This window comes from Oxyura jamaicensis, chromosome 2, assembly GCF_011077185.1.
Source record: "Oxyura jamaicensis isolate SHBP4307 breed ruddy duck chromosome 2, BPBGC_Ojam_1.0, whole genome shotgun sequence".
NCBI lineage: Eukaryota > Metazoa > Chordata > Aves > Anseriformes > Anatidae > Oxyura > Oxyura jamaicensis.
In genome coordinates, this window is record NC_048894.1 from 119,634,216 (window position 1) to 119,656,074 (window position 21,859).

General features: G+C 38.8%; 1 protein-coding gene across 1 annotated transcript; it reads right to left on the minus strand.

Annotated features, from left to right (window-relative positions):
* Positions 1 to 14,132: 14,132 nt before the first annotated feature.
* On the minus strand, positions 14,133 to 21,518 carry LOC118161196 (cytochrome P450 7A1). The gene is made up of 6 exons (XM_035316289.1): positions 21,342 to 21,518; positions 19,847 to 20,087; positions 18,572 to 19,182; positions 16,802 to 16,932; positions 15,750 to 15,925; positions 14,133 to 15,083 (listed from the first exon to the last, which is right to left on the minus strand). Exons 1-6 carry the CDS (start codon positions 21,419 to 21,421, stop codon positions 14,784 to 14,786), a joined length of 1,539 nt encoding a protein of 512 aa, XP_035172180.1. The 5' UTR covers positions 21,422 to 21,518; the 3' UTR covers positions 14,133 to 14,783.
* Positions 21,519 to 21,859: the final 341 nt, after the last annotated feature.

Genomic DNA, 21,859 nt, shown 5'->3' on the forward strand with positions numbered 1-21,859 from the left:
TCTATCACTGCAACTGAGGGACTCTTCTGACAACATATTTTATTCTGTGCTTTCTGGGTCTTATTTATTATGTCGCACCTCATCCATTTTGCAGCTAATGAATCTATTTGAGTAATGAGTACCAGCCTGAGTAATGCTTTGCTTGGGTGGTTAACCAGACTGATCATGCAGCAATTTCTTTTCTGCCTAAAATTTACTTTCTTTAGGAGAGATCACAATAGTTTTTATCCCCACGATTCACCTCCTTTCCAAGACCCAGTTTTTTGTGCATATTTACGAAGTCATTTGAAAGACGTTTATTGAGGTGGAAGAAAGGGAAAAAACTTGTCCTCAACTCAGTACTGCAAATTTGTCATTTTTGATGCAAATGTCATTAATGCATTTTGATTTCCTCACTGTTTGCTGTTCCTTTTTTGCTGTAGCTAAGCTAAGTTTTTCAAATGAAACGCCTTGAATCTCTTTTGCATTGCTTCTCTGTTGCTATTCCGGAGGCATTGATGTCTGAATGTTTCTCAGCCCTCCTCTGTTCAGAATTGTTCTGAAGTCCTCTGTTCAGAAGTCCTTTTTATCTGAAGAGAGAGGTAAAAGGCAGGATTTGCATTGGAAGCATGAGCCTTGTCCCTGAGTCAGTGAGCTAAAATACTGTGAGTGCAGAGGCTCTTTATAGTAAAGTTGTCTGCAAATACCCATGGACATATGAAGTGGATGCTGTACTCAGCATTGGTGAGTACTGTGTCCAGTTCTGGTGCCCTGAGTACAGGAGGGACCTAGACGTACTGAAAAGAGTCCAGTGGAGGGTTACCAAGATGATGAAGGGACTGGAGCATTTCTCCTATGAGGAGAGGCTGGGACTACTCAGCCTGGTCAAAAGAAAGCTCAAGGGGGATCTCACCAATATCTATACACCTGAAGGGAAGGTGCAAAGAGGATGGAGCCAGGCTCTGTTCAGTGGTGCCCAGTGCCAGGACAAGAGGCAGTGGGCACAAACTGACGCACAGGAGGCTCCCTCTGAACATCAGGCAGCACTTCTGTGCAGTGTGGGTGACGAAGCCCTGGCACAGGTTGCCCAGAGGTTGTAGAGTCTCCTCCTTGGAGATCTTCAAAAGTCACCTGGGCATGGTCCTGGGCAGCCTGCTCTCGGTGGCCCTGCTTGAACAGGGGTTGGAGCAGATGAGCTCCAGGGGTCTCTTCCAGCCTCTAACATTCTGTGTTGCTGTGATAACAACAAAGGACATTGTTTAGCACGAGAGTGGTGGTGGCTGGTTCTTACTGTAACAGATTATTATGGACTTCCCTTTCCCCATTACTTTTCTGGTTATTGCATCCTAGAACAATTAAAAAAAAAAGATACCAAGGGCCTTTCTCTTTCCTCACCATTTTTTACTAAGTGGGTAATTATCAACTTTAACCTAAGGTCTGAGCAATTTTCACTTTGGCAGTTTCATCTCAGTAATGGGATTTGAGCTGTTGTCAAAGCTGATCTGACAACCCATGACACATGAAAGACTGCAAATATTGCAACCTAGCTATGGGAGAACTTCCTCTTTCAGATTTTTTTTTTTTTTTTTTTTTTTCCTTCCAGTCAGTCTGGATTGCTGCAGAAGTCAGCAGGGGGTTGTTCTCATTTGTTAAGTTAAAAAAAAAAAATTAAAAAAAATTAAAAAAAATAAAAAATAAAACCTCCAGCAGAAAAAGGTGTGAAGCTCTTGAATCTCTTTCTCTTGAACCTCTTCCTATGAGCACTGCATCAGTTGTGTGAAGCTTTCCTTTCCCTGCTGGCAATAGCAAGAGGAGGGATAAAAGAGGAGGGCTGGATAAATCATGGAACAGTTTAGCCTGAAAGGCTCTCTCATTCACCTGTACTCGAGTTCTTTCACCCCCCTCACCATAAAACATAATCTTTGTTCTCCAAAATCATGACTTTTTATAAGTTCTTGGAATATGACTCAGTTTTCAGTATATTAGCAAGACTAATTCAGGCTAAAATGTAGTTCTTGCCAGGAAGAATTTTCCAGGTGTTTTCATATTTCTTTAAAATTCTTCCTTTGAACATTATGATTGACAAAATTTCTGCCCGAATTTTGGAGTGAAAAGTAATGATGGAGTTGGATTTCACTGGCACCAATGAACCTAGAAAGCTCCTTTTTTTCTTCTCTGAATAGAGATTATCTATTGCTCTGTATAAAACAAGCAAATTAATAAAATGATAAGAAACATCTGCAGCATCAAACATAAATATGTAGAAGCTTATCAGAATAGACAGCAAACCATACCAAGAAGTAGTGTTACAAAACAATCACTGGCTTTTGCTTTGTGCTTTGTATTCTTTTACCTTTTACATTTTAAGGTTAAAATAATAATAATCATAATAAAAGATGCAGCTCTGCACCTGAACATTCATTGTGAAAGGTTTGTGAAATGTGCATGTCACTACCTGATTTGAATAGGAAGCCTACCACAGTCATGAGACTATGGCTGGACCTTGATGACTTGAAGGTCTTTTCCAACATAAATTATTCTATAACTTTATGACTCTGCATGCCAGAATTTAATGACAACAGACAGTAATCTCTGCGTGGTTTGGTGGGTCCCCATTTGTGCATACAGCAATAGATGTACAGTTGTTCTTGGATCCCGTCCCAATATATGTCCCTTGTGTTATTTCAAGTTAATAGATACAAAGCCCCTTTCTGCCCTTGTAATAAGGAGACTTTCAAAAGCTCTAACTGTTGGTTTCTTTTCTCTGGAAGCCTTGGGCAATGTTCCTAGTGATGTTGGTGAGATTGGAAGAAGGCCAGTTCCTTGTATTTTGGGAACTTTTACTCCAAAACTAAAAGTTTTCAAGAGAAACTGCTGTATGAGTCTAGGTAGATTTCAATATACGAACAGTAGGAGAAAGTTATGATTAATAGTTTATGGCTAAAATAGAAAAAGCAGAAGTTTAAGTTACTATGAAGCTCTGAAAATATGTCACTTTGGAAAGAGTTGGATGGTAGTCATTCTGCAGATCTAACCTGAAAATACATCAAAACCTTCAGCAAATCAAAATATCATGACAGCCAGCATTGATGAAATGAAACAGTGATGCTTTTCATCTATAAACCTTTAATTTGAAGTAATCTTGAAATGAAGGAGTTTTTAAAATGGGAATAAAACTGGAATGGTTTCATTTAGAATGCATTGAAAGAAAACAATTTTTTATTCCAACCCAAGTGATTCAGGAAAAAAAAAAAAAAAAAAAAAAAACTATAAAACTTTCTTGATTTTTTTTAAACTGTTGCCAGAAATGCTTTGCCAGATCTGTGAAATTTCAACTCCCTTGGCTTTTCACAAATTACCTGATCTGATGCCTAAACCAAGAACACTATATCTCCAGGATTCCCTTTCAGAGGGTAATTCAGAGGAGAAATCTCCAGGTTTATGATCGATAGCTATTGTTCATGTAGAAATCTAACTTTGTTTTAAAAGTCAATGACCAAAACCTAATCCAAAGCCTATGTTTCTTTGAAAGTCCTCAAAACTCTGAGAATGGGATTCAGTTCAAAGATTAGGACACTTAAATGTAGGTATCTGCCTCTACGCATTTACCCATGGGCAATGTGTCCAACTACCAACTACAGTGGATGTTTGAGGCTTCATTAGGCTGCCATCCCACAGGCCCCTGAAGTCTCCAGGTCTCTAAGACACCATGGAGTTGACAGATTTGACACTTGATTTATGGAATCCATATACCTTTATGAAGTGAGCCTAGAGGTGTACATGGCATTTGAAATGGCTTTGGATGCCCGACTATCACTGTGGCTCTTGGTCATTCTGAAAATACCACTTTACACTTTTTAAAATTTTATTTTCCTATAGTCTTTGGCTGCACGATTTGATGCTTTGTTTTTCAGACTGTCATAAATTTCAATCTCTCTCTATATGTGTGACACTCATTTTTTTCCTTCCCTTCTTGTATGTTCACCATATATTCATTGCTTAAGCCATATTACATTGAAGTTACAAACTTGAAGTAAAGGCTGTTAACTTATGAAAAACACCTGCCTAAAATATATATATTGATTATAGCCATGGATAAACATAGCAAGCAGTGGAAATTCAGTATTCCCTGTTACTTCTTGTTGTCCAGCATATTTTTAACAATACAATAGATTGTGATGATGGTTACACAGTGCTGCTGATAGCTGGCATGTGTTTTATTTGGCAGGCCCCAGATATATTATTTTCTGGACATTTTTACTGGTAGTCCTCTGCACAAAGGTTCAAGGCTGGTTGACAGTGCAGTTTGGTGTGCTGATCTTTAGTGATATCTGTAGTAGTGGAACACCTTAATAAATGCTGTTCAAGGCCAGCTTCCAAGGCTGAACATTATCACCTAATAACTTTGATCAGAGTGGTCACAAATATTTGCTTAAGTACATGCATGTGAATTCGGTCTGCAGTATTTTATTTACAGCAGTAACTGCTTGGAACAGGCTCTGTCTGAGATCTCATCTGGAAATCCAGGTTCATGGTTTCCACTAAAGTGGTGCTCTTACTGGGCTCTCCTCTTGTTGTACCTCCTGATAGTCCCCCTGTCTCTCATTCCTTCCCTTAACCTTGTGTTCTCCCTTGCTGTTTTATTTCTTAATACAAGCTTACTTCAGTCATGATCACGCCACATTCCTTGCTCTCTTGCTTCTAATCTTGCATAACAAACCATTTAAAATCTCAGTCTGGAGTACTGCCTAAGTGCTGCTCTAGCTTCCCATCAATTGAATTTACACTTGCTTCATTCAAGTGACAATTCTTTCTAATATCTTCAGCCAGGTCAAATCTCAAAACCAATACCTCATCCTCGACCTTGGTCACCCATTACAGTCTCTACCACAATCAGTGGTGCTCCTCTTCTTAAAATGCTGTCTCTGGGCTTCTGCATAACTGCTGTTAAGATACAGCCTTTCCTACCCATCCTCTGGACAAAACATTCACCCAGGTGCTCCTTTCTAGCTCTTTTGTCACTACTGCAATTTTCTACTGCTCTCCTGTCCTACTACATCGATTCATATTTTTGCTGCAAAGGTCATTTATACTGTGAGCCCTCCACTCTTGCTGCCTCCTCCTGCAATCTTGTAGCACCAAGGATAAACTGCTCTTTTTTTTCCACTTTCAAGTAGCTTCATAGCTTACTCCTCACATATCTGTCATCTGGTGTCTTGTGTTCTAGACCTGACCAGCTTTCAGTGTCAGTGATGAATTTAACATTAACCAACCTGTTGGTCTACTCAGACCACTAGCTGGCATGCAGGCAAACCCTACCTCATTGTTTCCTTGCCCTCCACTAGACGGATGCTTTTCATCTTCTCTTTTCCTTAGACTGTGACCTCCTTGGGAATAGTGATTTTATTCTGTGTTTGCATAACTCTTACTACAAAGTCCTGATCTGTGTGGCAATAATAAAACAATGGTTAAAACATTCTGAGTGTGTAGGCCAAGGAATAAGCATGTAACTTGTGACACCATTTAACTTTAGAAACCACTCCTAGGGCAAGATTTGGCTGGCCCTTCAGCCTTCAGTTCTGCTCTGTCTGCAATGGGAGTCTCAGCAGTCAGCTTGGGTACTCTGAATTGCAACCTGGCATCTACCTCCTGGCAGCGCAGTGCCCCAGTAGGAACCTAACATCAGGCACCTGCAGATAGCTCTGTGGCATAGCATATCCACTGTATCCAGTATTTCTGTATCCCGAACCCAGATGATCCAACGACGATTCTTCAGATGCTACAGCATTGCTAATGCTTTATCATATTATCAAATTTCAGGAAAATTCATTTGACAGTGTACCAATATTATGAGACATATTTAACATCACCCATATAATTGACTGTTGGCTGCATTGTTAATGTTCCCCTATCATTTTTAACATCATCTTTTAGCCTTTATAAGAACATTAGTCCCTGGTTTAAGTTCTTACAGCTGGGAAATAAAATAGCCATGAGATGAACCAGTTCAATGTGGAGGGTGTGTTTTCAGATAGCCTCTCCTTGACTGTTCACCTTTCCTGAGGCTTTGCTTACTTGGGTAGAGCATCCAAGCTGAAATGCCATGTAAAGTAGCGAGGAAGCATTTCTCCCTCTGCTTAAGGATCAGGTAGCTTTAAAGAGAGCAGAGCTGAGATCATGGTAGGTCAGTGAGGCCAAGATTATCCCTTACCTGTTAATGCAACCCTTTGGGCAACTTTTATCACCCTGTGCTTCAAACCAGTCTTGCAAATTCATGGTGGTAAGTGATAAAGCTTTTCGAGGTAGTAAATATTCATATCAGTCCACAATTCTCTTGCAGGCTCTGATTTACCTTCATGCAGTGTGTCAACAAACACCTAATGCTAGGAAAGAGGACTCTTAAAACCCACCAGAACCTCACAGAAAAAAAAACACTTGTTTTCTTGAAAAGGGCCAGTAAGCTGAACATCTCTGAGAACAAGTTGATGGGGTGCCTTGTACGGATCCTGAGGAAGTTCCACTGGCATTTTCCATACTCCCGTATAATTCTGTTGGCATTGTGGGGCATTTACTTATGCCAGAACCCTAAAATAGGCAGTCTTTTGGTCTGACATTTCCCAGCTTATGATTTACTGATGTTCTTGTGGATGTTTATAAGTCTTGAGTCGGCAGTTACTGGAGCCTGTGAGACATCTAATCCCCTTCCAATCAACTATTACATAAACACTTCTGAAAAATAATTACATGGTTCTTCACACTGAATTGTTCCCCAAACCAGAGTGATTCAATCAGCTAAGGTGCTTTAGTCTTTCAAAATCTCTGTGGGATCCATCTGTCTGAATTTCAGAAGTGGCTGTTATCTTTAAAAGATAAGTAGAGACTGATGAATTATGTGAAATGGACTTTTCATTTTAAAAATCTGTGGCTCTTCAATAATTGCTCTGAAGTGACCTCTCTCTCTTTTCATGACATGTGAACCACTGAAGATTATTTGATTTTGATCATTTGATTTTAAGTGTGTCTCATAGAGTTGTCTGTCTTGGCAGAAAACAAAGTAAAGTCAACAACAGTTAGCAAGGCAGGTATTTACTTTGACAGTAGTCCATTTAATAATATGTAACCTCTTTATTGTTTAATTCTAAGGTTACTGTGAGGCAACGACTGCTTTTACCACCAAACCTCCTTATACAGCTGGCTAAAGAGGGACCACCGGCATAATTATGCTCAAGCCCCCTCTGTGAGCTGTTTGAGTGTGTTGATATAACTGCAGTTATTGTAGTGTGAATGAGGGCAGATCTCGGTGCTATGTTCAGGCTGCCGATTACCCTACTTCAGTTCATAAACAGTGGATGCCTATTTACCTTGCTACAGCTATCTGATTACACTAAGACTATGGACAGTATCTTCTGAAGCATGCTACTGACAACTAAGCTGTAATTATCAGGAAAGCATATTTCACGCTTTCAGACAGAATTATGCCATGGTTTCTCCTCTTTTTGCTTCCTCTTCTTTTTATCTTTGGAAAATTGCTTGAAAGGTCTTGTAACGTAAAGACTAGCTTATCATGTTATTTCTACGTTAAGATCAAAGAACAGTTTAAGAATTTCATCTATGATTTGTAAAGTCTTAGCTCAAAACTGCAGTCATTGAAAACACTTATGTTGAAGAGTGGCTAGCTGAACCTAGAAGCAGCACTGTTAATAGGCACCTACCGTTCCTCTTTTATTTGAGCCTAGGAGTGATTTTTTTAATTATGTTTTTTAATTGAAAAGAGCACCTTGCACATGGCTTTGACCCTCAGCCCATCAGGACACGAAGACCATGAGGACCTCCTCCCCTTCTGCCGCTGGGGAGTTCCTCAAAGCAGGTCTCAGAGAGAGGGTCCACACACAATGCAGTAGCAGCTTCTTCCATTTAAAATTTGGCTGAGATGGTCTTAGATTCATCCTGCCAAGCAGTTCCGGGCTGAACCTGAACCTTGAGAAAATCACTAGTGTGCTGCAGCTCCCAAGGGCCAGGTCCCAGCCACCTAGAGCCAAAACTACCAAGACCCCTCTGTGCTGCATCCTCCATGTCCCAGGCCTGCCACTGCCACCTCCAAGCGTGGCTGCTGCTGCTTCATGCCCATGCTGCTGGAAAGAAGCTGCTTCATCCTGCCAGAGACGGTTGACTGACCAAGCTAGTTTTACATGACTTTTAGCAAAGGGTAGCAAAGGTGTAGTTTCTTTGCAGATGACTCCCAGCTGGTGAATAGCAGTGATGGCCAGCAAGGTTTCAGAAATGTAAAACTGTCTTTTTCTGATAAGGTGCCTTGTTACTTTAGTAAGGTCATCATGTCACTTCCAGGAACTCCAGCATGAGGAAAGATTTCTTTCAGCATAAAAACTGTAAAGCATTTTCTCTATCTTGCTTCCACCTCTTCAACCAAAGTGCCTCTCTGCTGGGTTATACACCACCTGCTCCCACTCAGCTGCCCGTGTCTTGCTTCTTATCCCAAGACTGCTGTGCAGAGGCACCTACCAAGCCCTTTGCAGAGCTCATCAGGGTCCAAAAAAAGCTTGTGCCCTTAAACCCCTCAGTGTGCCTAATCTACCAAGTGCTTGTGCCTCCCTCAGGAGGTACCCTCACTTTTACTCACCATGGTTAGTCTGCCCTCAGCATGTGGACTTGATTCCCTCATCTACCTCCAGGACTTCAATCCCATGTCAAAACTGAATAGTTTCTCAGCTAAGAGAGGATTTTAATTAAAAGAGTACAGGTTGGGAGACATGCAAATCATCCTGCTCAATTTGTTCAGTTTTTCAGAGAAAAGCTACCACTGGGGAAAGCAGTGAATACCTGAGTTAGCCTAATGATTAGGATTCTCACCTAGGAGGTAGGGGGTGGGGTCTCTGCCTCCTTTCTGCCCATATCTCCTTCTGCGTAGTAGATGTGAAAGACCCACACAACCCATGGTGTAGGCTGCCTCCTTCATACCAGCCTGGATTTGCACGGTATTTTTCTTGTACGGTCTTTCATCTTCCTTTTTTTTTTTTTTTTTTTTTGTCTCATATCTTGAGAAAAGTATTGTTATTTGGAGAGGCAGCGCAGAGAATTGCCCTGCTATAACTTTGTGGTGTCCGTGACCCTGGCAGATGAGTATTGATTGCTGAAGTATTTGATTACATTAGCTGAGGCATAGCAGCCACAGACTTTGTACCATTTTCTCCCCTCACTTGCATCTGGGTGACCCTGGTAACAGAGGTTTAAATGAGGTTAGAAAGTAGCAGTCATGGAAGGAAACCAAAATACTTGCATATTAGCTAATATTAAAAATAAAAAAATAATAATAAAAAATAAAAAGGAAGGAGAACTGTTCAAACTTTTCATTTGCATTTCTTTTGTCACAAAGTGGGGAAAGTGCTCAAGAGGTTATTCTGGATCTTTTCAGCTTCATAACTCTAGGGCAACATTAAAAATTGGCATTGCTCTGCAGAGCCCTCTGAAGATATGCTGATATGCTCCTTACATTACAGGAGTTCAGAACAGGGCAGGAAGAGCTGATCACCTCTCTTGTTTTATATTTCTTACCCAATGAGTACCAATTCACAGCTTATGGGTCCAGATGTCCATTGAGAAATCCTACCCCAGTGAAAGAGCGGTGATGGGAAGTTGAATGGCAATGGCCATGCTCCCACAGGAATTTCAGCAGAAGCACTTGAGCCATCCCTGTGGGACCCTGTGTATGGTCTGGCTACAGTTCTGATTTCTACTGATTTGCAGTGAGTCTGCAGTTAAGGCATTGCACTTTGGTGGGATGGGTGTATGAACCCTCCTGCCTACCTCTGTGCTGTGATTTGTTAGATGGTCTCACTGCCTCTCATGGTAAATCTTTGAATTAGCTCTGTGGGAGAGGTGTAAAAAATCTGTTCGATATTATCTGCATTACTATTATTACAAGATAGTTGTGTTGCATGAACTAGTGCCAAGATCTGTCTTTTGGAAGTCTCCCCACATTCCTAATGGAATGAGCCTTCATCTGGCTCAGGTACCTCAGAGCAGTAGATGGTTGTGAGTCAGATTTATTGTAAATTCTTTGTAGAAAGGCTTGAGTGCAGGATAGATCATTAGCCTGCACTTGGAGCTATGTCTCTGAATGTTCTTGCTCTTAATAGGTTTAAATCAAGTGCATAATATGAATGAAAGGATGTGATAGGAGAAAAAAGTGGAGTGTTGGAATTTTCTTCTTAAAAAACCTCTCTCCCATTTTCTTTCCTTTTTTTTTTTTTTAAAAAAAAAAATAATATATATATTTATTTATAAAAGCATAGACCAGTAACAAAGGTAAAATACAAAACATTTGCATAATATGACATATTTGCTTTAAATCCCAGAATGAATGTGGTTGGAGTCTAAAATAAAATCCTAGTATATATATATGTAATTTGTGGTTACGGCCTGTGAAAATACTTCTGATAAAACTGAAAGTTATAATCCTCTGATTTAGATTAAAAAGGATATATTTATCACCTTTATAAATAGTTTATAGAAAGATGAGCTGGCTGGTTAAAAAGAATTTGGATAGAACTTGATGGTGTCTTTACAACGTAGCCAGAGCCTAAGCAGTTTGTGGACATTGCCAGCCCAACTCTAAATAATTCGTATGGTCATAGACCTTATTCACATGACCCTTATTCACATCTTTGCTTGTTTGTTTTTTAACATGGTACTACTTTGCCCAGTTACACTAGCATGATCAAGCCAGTTGGAGGACCCATGTCTCACCGTTCACTTTATTTGACATTAATTGATTTCCAATTCTTGATGGGGATAAAAGTTACAATTTAGATTGGTATTGGCTTTTGGCCTAGAATGATTAAGTAGTCCTAGAAGGCCTAAAGAGCTAGTCTCAGCTAGTCTCAGTCCAGACCTTTATCCATGTGCCAATGGAAGTTGGACATTCATTCACATCTATCTCACATTTCTGGCAGGTGTAGCCAGACAGACAGATGCTGAAGAAGTTAAATCCAGATACATGTGAATCCTGAAGCACATTTGCAGGCAGCGTTTCCTCCTAGAGACATCGTTTCATGAGTTCTCCCATTCTTACAGGTATTACATTTTGATAAGGAATGCATTTGCCCTCATTAACACAAGGTTTGGAATCATCCATCCACTGTTAAATAAGTTTCATGGACACAGTTCTAAGATGGACCATAATACCTCAGACACAAAATGTCTTGGGAGCCCTCCTGGCCATTCCTTAGTCATATCTGCCTTGGCAGAGGTATCTCTCTTTTGTATGAAGCTTGGGTTTATAAAAGTTTATTTGAAAAAGAAAGCTTTTACTTTCCATATTGCAGTAAATTTTAAAGGAAAGTTTTTCATCATGTGCATCCATATGTATTACAAATAAAACAGTACAGTTATTTTAATTGCAAATAGAGTTTTAAGAGTAGCAGTTTAGATTATTTTCATTGGAAAATCATAGGGATTTATGCAGGTTGAAATGAAGCACTTTTTGTTCTAAAATGTCAACAACAATTTAGCATTGGCTTCAAAACCAAACATAAATTTGTAAATAACGGTGTAGTCAGAGAACCTTACATTCTTTATTATTATTATTATTATTATATATTTGGTCTTCACTTTCTTGGTGCAAAATTAGCTGAAGGCTATAGACAAACCCTAACTTATTTGTAGCATATATCTTGTACATTCTGAACATTAACGACCTATCTAATCCTCACTAAATCAAACAAACAAAAAGAAAGAAACACAAAAAACAAAACTCAAACAGAAACTGAGTTTCTTCTTATATGTCAGCTGCATTTAGAAATGTGGATGATTGCCTCTAACTGAACTTGTAGACAAAATACTAAGGTGTATATGAAGGGACTGAAGGACCAGAGAGACTGCATCTATTTACTTTCCAATACCCTCTGTAGATCTGTCCATGTGGCAAGTAGCCAGAAGGAATAAAAGAAGATGTATTGGCAGATATACTGATTTAAGAGAGTGTGTTTCAGAGTCCTAGGAAGGAAAACAGGCATCTGATCTAATGCACACACTATGGGTATAGTAGGGAAGACTGAGTAAGTGAGATTGGACCAGTGAAGCAAAGCCCTGAGAACATGTTTCCAATGGATCAGGTTTATCATACAGCAGGGGATGGAAGTGCCAAGCAGTCCATGCAACCATGGAGATGCTGGCTTTAGTATCTCCTGTACTGTCTCTGAGGGCATGAACTCTTGGGGATACAGTCAGTAACCTCCCCACAATGTTCAGAACCCAAATTTAATCACCCGAGTGAATCCTGTGGTGTTTTCCACACCACTTCTCTACTGTTGTTATTCGTTGGGTAGCTAAAGTCAGGTCAGCTTTAGGAGCCACTGAATGCTTTGATTTCTCATAGATAAGGGAGCTGCAAGAAAACATTAAACCTTAGTCAGAATAGACTGGAGCAGTCAATATGAAGGAGACGAGAGGATATGAAAGAAGTTTCACTTTCCAGGGAACATGGAATTAAGTTAGCAATCTTCTTATCTACCATTATCTACTGTTGCAATTCTGTTTTGAATTCCTTTTCATCACTGAAGGTTATTTTGCTTAAAACATTGCACACACTTTCTACTCACAAAAACTCTAGTTTTAGGAAGGATTTGTTTAAGAAAGGAGGAGTAGATACTCTAATGGCAATAATACGTGCCAGGGCATAAGTAATTATGATAATGTCAGGCTTTCATATGTTCTCTGAGTCAATACTAACTTACAATGAATGTGCTGTAATTTATTTAAGTCATACAAAAACAGAATTGACAGAAGTATGAAAAGAGGCTGTACCCAAGACTGGGCACTTCCCTTACCCAGAGAACCAAACTAATAATTCAAAACCACTTTCATTATATCTAATTGTTTAAATAATATAGATATTATAAATGGCAACAATGTAGTGATCTTTGTTCTCTTTTGAAACTGAAAAACATTTAAATAAATTTACAAAGGTAACACACAGGTAATAATCACACACTACAGAATCTTTTTCTTTGCCTTTGAATATTTAGCACAGCGGATAGTGAGAATAGAAACAGATACATAATTTAAAGCAGCTCCAGGACTGGGTCCAAAATTCCATGTTTAGGAAGGGCTTTATCAGCTAGATTGGATGTCTTGCCAGAATGTGAAATTTGAAAATATCTAATGGCTCTGTGTGTCATCTTCTGTGATGAGGCTCACGTTTGAGTAAAGGACAAAAGGTCAGATCATAAATCCTTAGAAACATACAAAAAAATAGGATAACAACAATATTTCAAGTCTATTTGTTCTTTTCATTGGGAGGTGATAAGAAAACTCTTTCAGCCTGTTTCATTAAAAACTGGACTTTTGTGACACCCATCCATCATTTGCAGCAGAAATGAACAGGATGTTACAGAGAACCTAATGATATGCCTGAAATGATTGTTCGTACAGACATGACACCACTGAAGGTGAAAGGTGTGGTCATACCCATAGTAGCTTTAATGGAATTAGACTAGGAAAATCTATGGAGTATGACCAATAGAGGTCTATGGATATACAGAATTTAGAAAAGGGTGCAAAATAGCACTGGTGACTATTTACTTAGCTCCGTATTGGCAACAAAGATGGTGAAAGGTCTAGAGGGCAAGATGTATGAGGAGCTCCTGAGGTCCCTTGTTTTGTTCAGCCCCAAGCAGAATAGACTGAGGGGAGGCCTTATGGTGGCCTGCAGCTTCCTCACAAGGGGAGCGGAGGGGCAGGCGCTGAGCTCTGCTCTCTGGGGGCAGCGACAGGACCCGAGGGAACGGCATGGAGCTGGGACAGGGGAGGGTCAGGCTGGGGGTTAGGGAAAGGTTCTGCACCCAGAGGGTGGTCAGGCACTGGGACAGGCTGCCCAGAGTAGTGGTGATGGCACTGAGCCTGCCAGAATTCAAGAAGCATTTGGACAATGCTCTCAGACACATGGTCTGATTTTTGGGTGGTCCTGTGTGGAGCCAGATGTTGGACTCCATGATCCTTGCGGGCCCCTTCCAAGCCAAGATATTCTATGTTTGAGCTGGCTAGTTTAAAGGTGGCTCAGGTGGCCTGGGATGAGTGCATAAACCTTCAAGAATGTTAAGACAATAAAACAACCAACAGTCTAGAGAGGCATTTAATGCAGACAATATCGTTTATTGTAATACTGTTAAAAGTTTCTGAACAGAAATATATATTACAAAGAATATAATACAAGTTTTGCAGTTTCACTAGAACGTGAAAGATTTTATAGATTTTATTCAAGTATTTTCTAGTTTTTAATAAAAACATAAAGGTACTTCCCCAGGAAATTCTCCCCTCCCCCAGTCTGCCTTTATACCATAAAAATTTTTATTTCACCCACGGTGAGAACCCTCCACCTCCAACATTTCAGTTATTAAAAAAGAGTATGTTTTAACTCCTGTTGAATTTTTATAATTATTTTGAACTACCTGATGAAATTTTAACTATATTACTCTGGGAAGGTATTTGCTGGCAGAAAAAAATGAAATATTGTACACACACAATTCAAAGTCATAACTTGCATTTTAGAATGGTTGGTAAAAGGAGTAAGTTTTGTATCTACACCATGCATTAAACCCATTGTCTGCTGGTACCATAACAGTATTATGTATTCTCTATGAGGCTGATGAAAAGCATCTTCCTATAGATTTTCCCCTGAGACTTGCAATGTTTCATTTGCATATATACATAATATATATACAAAGTATATGTTATATAGTGTATTTATACTCTACACTGTTTATAGATATAATAATATATATATATATTCATAGACATTTCAGTCTATACCTGAAATCAATGTCATTGGATGGTTGTAAAATCCCCAGTCCTGCACGGGATTGATCTAAAGAAGGACATTGAACATTATTGTCCACAAGCTCAATCTCAAAGTATGAAAATATCAAAACCAAAAATTGTTTAATTTCATGGACAGCAAATAACCTGCCAGGGCATTTTGCTATTCCTGTCCCAAATGGCATATAATAATACTTCAGCTTGCGACCGTTGCGGTAGAAGTCAGTCTTTTCTTCTCCATTCTCATTGAGATAGCGATCATATTTGAATGTCTGTAATAAAACCCACAAAAGAGTTAGTTGATATCTGAATACCTCCAAGGACTGGATTTTAAGACACAAAGTCTGCTATTAAGACACAAAATGCAGGCTAGGAGGGAAGAGACTCTGGCAGTAAACACTGTACTGGGCAGTTTTTGTGCTTCATGGTCGTATTAGGCCCTAAGGTGCTTTCTGGAAAGGGTAGCCCCTGAAAAGCTCTGGCATGTGGGACAATATAATCTCAGGATGTTTGCCAGAGCTGAGCTAGGGAATCCTTTTGATAACTTCTTTTCTGGCCTCTTAAAATAAGCAATACAACTTGCATCCTTGTTCATGCATCAGAACTGGAAGGTTTCTCTTTCTGTTGTTGAAAAAATATTATTCTTATCCTTGTCCTCTCTCAATCCCCTCCCCTTATTCCCCTCCAAGTGGTAATCTGTCCTTATTGGGGAAGGCAAAAACTAAAAGGCTCTCCTGGGTTTCCAGCACACCTTTTGTTTACACCAAAACATGTTTTGCAGGTAGCGCTTGCCTATCCTTGAGACTCCAGGCATAAGAACAGACTGTCTGGAGCACAACAGAGAAACAGCTGTAGAGCATTCTTGGTAAGTGCTCTATTAAAAAACATGCTGGCTTCTGCTAGAGCTCAGAACTTAATGCACTGTGATAAATACTTACCAAGGGATCAGCATAGATTTCTGGATCAAAATGCAAAAGTTGAGGATAAAGAGCTACAATATCATCCTTGCGAATGTTGTAAAAATCATTTTCTAAGTGCAAAGTGAAATCCTCTTTAGCAACTCGGAAAGTCATGGATGCACTCGATAGTCTCATTGCTTCCTTGATGATGCTATCTATAGAGAGAGGAAAAGGAATGATTACCACAGAAATAGTATGTATATGTCCTTGGGGGAGGACATATTTTGAGCTATTTCAAACACACTATTAAAAGAAATAATTTAACAATAACTTTATAAATGCCTAAGAAAGTGTCTTTCTCATTTCTTGTTAGCATTATTATCCCTTCCGCAGATAAAACTGAGAACATAATCTGCTTTCCCCTAGAAAATTACTCATAGCTGATGCAACAGAATATTTGAAAGTGAGACACACTTTTAAGCTGAAGTAAAGAAAAAAAAATGAAAACATAACAAGAAAAAGAAACAGTGCAGTGATCAGGATTTCCTGAAACTTTTAGTGCTGGTGCACAGAAGCACCTTGTTTTTTGTTTGATTTCAATATAAACTGATTTAAAAAATCAGCAGTAGTCAAATTGACATTTTCAAAACTCTTCCCTGTAACTTGGACACTTGAAATATGAAGAAATTCCAGTAATGGTACTAGAAGATCTTGCTTCACTTAATAACAGCTGGGATACACAATTTGGCAACACCCTTTTATTTGATCTAAAGTCATTACCAAACAAAATATTGATCTGAATTATCCATGGGTGTCCAACACTGAATAGTTGTGCAGCAGTATTCAGACATGCCATTACCCATGGAAAAAAAAATAAAAAATAAATGCTATTCATGTGAATTGATACACTCAGGACCACCTCTGATGCTGGGAAGACTGATTGTGTTGGCCATTGCCAAAGAACATAGAGGTTTTTGTTCTGGTGTTTGCTGGTTAATAGTAATTCCATAGCAAGTGCTTATATGGTGACAAATAGAAGATTGTGAAAACTGTGGGGTGATTTCTGGTACTCCTGCAGAAAACAGTCATACCTAGTACTGGCATATTATCCAGCTGTTTTCTGTTCAAGGAAATATGTTTGCCATCTGAGCTGATCTTCTCTCCAGCACTTTCCAAAATACTTTGCACTTCTTTGGTAGCAGCTCTCATTGCTTCTGGATTCCTAAAATCAAAAGTGCAAAAGTATGACATAATGTTATGCTTAAGAATTGTTTAAAAAGGGTTTGTGCCATTCTTTTTATTCCTAACTAAAATTTAGTTTGTTAGCTGACAAGTACAACCTTCCAAAATGAAAATGTTGCAGCAAAATCTACTTAAGCAATTAGACTTTTTCACATTTTGGAAAAGATACAATAGGTTCTATAAAGGAAAAGAACCCCAAGTGTTTGATCTGTCTCCAATGGCAAGTGGGACAGAAATAATGAGCATAACACAGGTAATAAATAATGATGTCTCTAAAAAGCAATGCCAAGAATAAGAAATGAAACAATCAATTGTATATTAGGAAAGAGCTCCATTGCAGGTAGAAGATTTGGGAAGGGGATCATAAATCAGTTTTATAACATCACTTATCCTGGATGATGTGACAATATTCTGTTTAGCGGAAAAGAATCTTCCAAACTCTAAAAGTCCAGATAGTTTCCTTTACTATTTAGACTTTCTTACAGAAATATAATATATGAACAATGTATGGTACAATATGTATAGATAATAATGCAGGATTCAATAGTGTTGTCATTATGAAGGCACAATCAGCCAGGACACTTTAAGCCAATGCCTTCTTAGAATGAAAAGTACCAAATAACCTCAGTTATTGGCACTGGCTGGTAGATATGAGGTTACAAGCTACTGGCTAAATAAAAAACATCAGAAATTTAGATACATACTTAAGAGCTGGGGTAGTTTATATTCCATGGAGTATACTCACTCTAAAATGGACAATTAATAATTTTATCTGAACTGTGCACTCCTCTCATGAGTAACAACCGCAGCAGTTCCACTTCATACTGCAGATATCTAAAGTTAGGAAAATACTATATAGGAAAGTCTACTCTGGAAATTTAGGAAATTATGTATAGGAATCTTGACCCACTTAAAGCTTCAAAGCCCTTCCTTCTCTTGAGGAATTTGGACATATACCTCAAGTGAATCTCAAATCACTGGCCTAAACATGTATGTATAGTTCAGGATTTTGGGTCTCACTCTTCATGCTGCTGCAACAGCTTTATCCAAGTGTAAGAGCTCTGCTGCAGTCTCGGTGAAGAAAGCAGCAGGGAGCTGCCATGTTGGTATTGCTGCATAACTATTGTAACCTCAGTAGGATCTATCAACATATAAGCTATTGTCTATTAAGTATCTCTTAAATCATCCATGAAGTTAAAGCCTGTTTTGCCTGATCAAGTGAGATGGTCTAAAAATGTCTGATTATACTGGTAGCCTTCAATGCAATTAAAATTCTGACTGCAACCAGCACTTTTAGTGTCACATATAAATTTACTCCCAGTTTGTCTTTACAAAGTACATCACCTGCTACTTTTTAATGCTAGGATTCAAGGCATTGCCCTGGAGTATTTTTGAAAGTTTTCTCTGCCATTGCTCTGTGGTACCTCTACTTGGTCTGAGACAAATGAGGGGGTTTTATGCAGAAGTCCACAACAACATGCCACTTGTGTTGTAATCAGTAAACTTCTAGATACTAAAGAAGTATCAAGCAGTGGAATTTACCCATAGTAGTGAACTGGTTTCTGAAAGACAATAAACATTTTTTTTCTCATTTGGAAGCAAGAAATGCTGGGACTTACTTAAGAAGATAGAACAAGCTCCAAAATGTGGCAGGAATAGTGTTGGCTTGCGAGGCCCAGAGAACTGCCACATGGGTCTTCGCTTTTTCCATGTCATCAAAGGTTGACAGAGTGTCATTCAGGAACATACGGAGGGTGACAAGCTCAGAGAGGTTATTCCTTTTCAGGAGGTTCTTGTGGAGCAGTGCTTCCCCCAGCTTCTCACGTGCAGTGTAGGCACTCTTGAATAGATGGATAGGCAGCCCCGCCACAAGAGCCGGAAAGATCTTATCAAATTCCTTGAAATTTTCAAGGGCATTTAGAATATGTGCTCTCTCGGTTTCCTGCTTTGATAGATTTTTGTCATGATTTGAATTAAATTCTTTACCAAAAAGTGTTAAAAAGCCTGACTCAAACATCACCTGGCAACAGAATGTATAAAGTCCTTCTGTTACCCAGGCATTAAACTGAAGTTTAGATGTTCTTGACTGCAGCATGACGTCTTGTAGATTTTCCATCATTGTTTTGATGAGGTCATCTAGGGCGTTACCTTGAAGGGTTCTAATGAAAGTCTGATGAAAATTTTCAGTGGTGTTTCCCTCTGCTGGGTCAATGCTACCATGCCCAAAAGCCTGTCACAAAATAAATTGCACGTATGATAAATAAGACCTGTCATAACCTTGATGATAAAGTCTAACAGAAATTAAAGCCAAAGTATAACTTCTTATGTTATTAAAGGAAAGTATAATAATGACTGTGAATACTAGAACTGATACTTTCTCATAGCAGTTAAGAATGAAAATGAAAATAAAATCAAGCATGCTTTCAATAAATAGATGTGGTTACCTAGAGCTTCATTCAGTTCCCACTGACACAAAAAGGACCCTTTTTGCTTACTTCAATAAGAGTTTCATTGAGCTTCTCTTGTGTTGCTTCACTTTTTAAGGCACTGGGAGCTAATCTTCCATAGTGATGAGAACCTCCTGAAGAAGTTTTCAGCTTCAGCAAGCTATATATCATTTTGTAAAAAGGTGCTAACCATGTTTCTACTTTAGCAATTAGGAACACTACCTGACTAAATGTCCTTCTTTTACAATCCAAATTACTGTAAATTTCCTTTCTGTTAAGGAAAGGGGGGGAAAAAGACACCAGTGTTTTAAACCAATAAGAGTGCAGAAACCTGAAATCAATTATATTTCAAAGGCACAGTTATGCTACAGGGATTAACTAGGTACTGTTTGTCCTGCCAGCAGATAATTTACATGTTAGATACTGAAGCCACTTTTAACATGGTACCTTGGCAGAAGTAGCAAAATGGAACTTTTTCCAGTCCAAGTGTTTTCCATGGCGTATCAATGAATGGTATGAAAAAGGGTCAGTGAGGAAATGAATGTATTTCCCTGCTACTTGGCAAGTGAAAATGTGGCCATGCTTCTTTTGCTTTTCTCTGAGGAATTCGAGGGGGTTGGCACCAAACTGCAAGGCACAGCCCAGGTACGGAAGGAACCCATTTTCAAGTGGCGGCTCTCCTTTTTGCCTACAAAACACAAACAAAAGCTGAGTTTAGAAGTATGTATCAATATCTCTCCTCCAGGAGAGTAAGCAAAGGTAAGTAAAGGTAAGTAAAACAGTGATGCGAGGGTTTTTGTAATAGTTGATTTCTGCTGCTATTGATAAGTAATTTCTTTGCCTTTAAAGAATAATCCTATTGTGATGTCTATTGTATACAAAAGAGAAAAACTTTACCGGTCTGTATTATGATAAGCATAACAAAACACAGTTTGTTTGTCACCTTTCCTTTCGCTAGATCAGGAGTTTATTTTTCATGTATTTAAATGCAGCATTGTTGCCACTAGCTAACATGCACAGATGCTTAATTGCCCCATAAATAAATAATCTTTCCCACTAATATTGTCTGAAACATTTTTGGCAGTGGTATTCACAAATCAATTTGAACACCAAAGAGAATAGCCTTTTGAGTGTAGAAAGGTTGTTGTTATTGGCATATCCCATTTGGACCAGGTCCTGCTGAAAACAGTGGGAATTTGGCCATGATCTTCAGTAAGCATAAGATTTAGTCTTTCGAGCAAAGCATCATTAAGAACATGCTTTATGTTAAGCATATGCTTAAAATGAAGCATATGCTTAAATGATATTTTTTATTCTGACAGTCAGAAAACTACTTTCCTGCATACAGTCACCGTGGCTGCTAAAATAACTTTCAGATAATAGTTTAGTTCTTCTACTATGTTGCTGGTGGCTATTATTATACGGACTTATATTTTTACCTTTTCATTAAACTCTTTATAGTAAAACAAGAGAAGGATTGATGAAAAATATAAAATTACAACAGATAAGCAAATATACACTTGCTCTGTGTAACTAGGTAGGATATATTGATAAGATGAAAATGTTTGTAAGTAGGTATGAAACTATAATTAGATAGAAGTAGGTATTATCTGCAATTTGAATGCAGGTAAAGCTATAGCCCAGTACTTTAGAAAATCAGAACATGTATATTAATATTTTAATTTCCTCATTTATGCATAGATTAGTATCAACACATGCCTAGGCATTAACTCACTATTATTAAAAGTCTGTTTGGACAAGTTCTGTTGTAACTAAGTCTCTCAAAAGACCAAAGTACCTTGTTGCCCATGTTATCCTGCATTTATCTACCTGCATTTATCCACTTGATAAACTTAAGATTATACTAATTTTAGGCACATATACAGTATGTTTGTCAGAAATAGAGACTTGGTATACTGAGATACATTTACAGATTCCTTACCTCCTCCTCCTCCCTAGAAGAAACCAAGAAGTGCAACAGAGTATTATTACTATTCCCCAGATCCATGGTGATATGAACATTTCTGGCTGTACACAAAATCTTCCAGGTGGACAACCTGGTAACTACCAGTATGGCAGAAATGGTGACTGAGAATGATACAGACAACAGGTCACATCTTATATACAGTAGGTGCACCACTGTATTTAATGGCACACAGTCAACCTTGCAAGCTATTGATTAACCTTTTCTGGACATAGCCCACTTTGTCTCTGTTCTGACATCTTGCTGCAGAGCACTTCACTGGATTGATGCAGACAGTTGCAGACATGGCCTTGAGCCGATATCGGGTATCAGTAGTGGTTCCAAAGTAATCAAACAGCTGTAATAGTTGATAATTTGAAGGTCTCTCAGGTGTGTTTTGATCTATCCTGCAGATTTACCAATTACAGTCTATAGTTCAAGTTTAGCAATAAATCAAATGGCTGCTGACAGATGTCCAGTGGATTCAGACTGGGCTG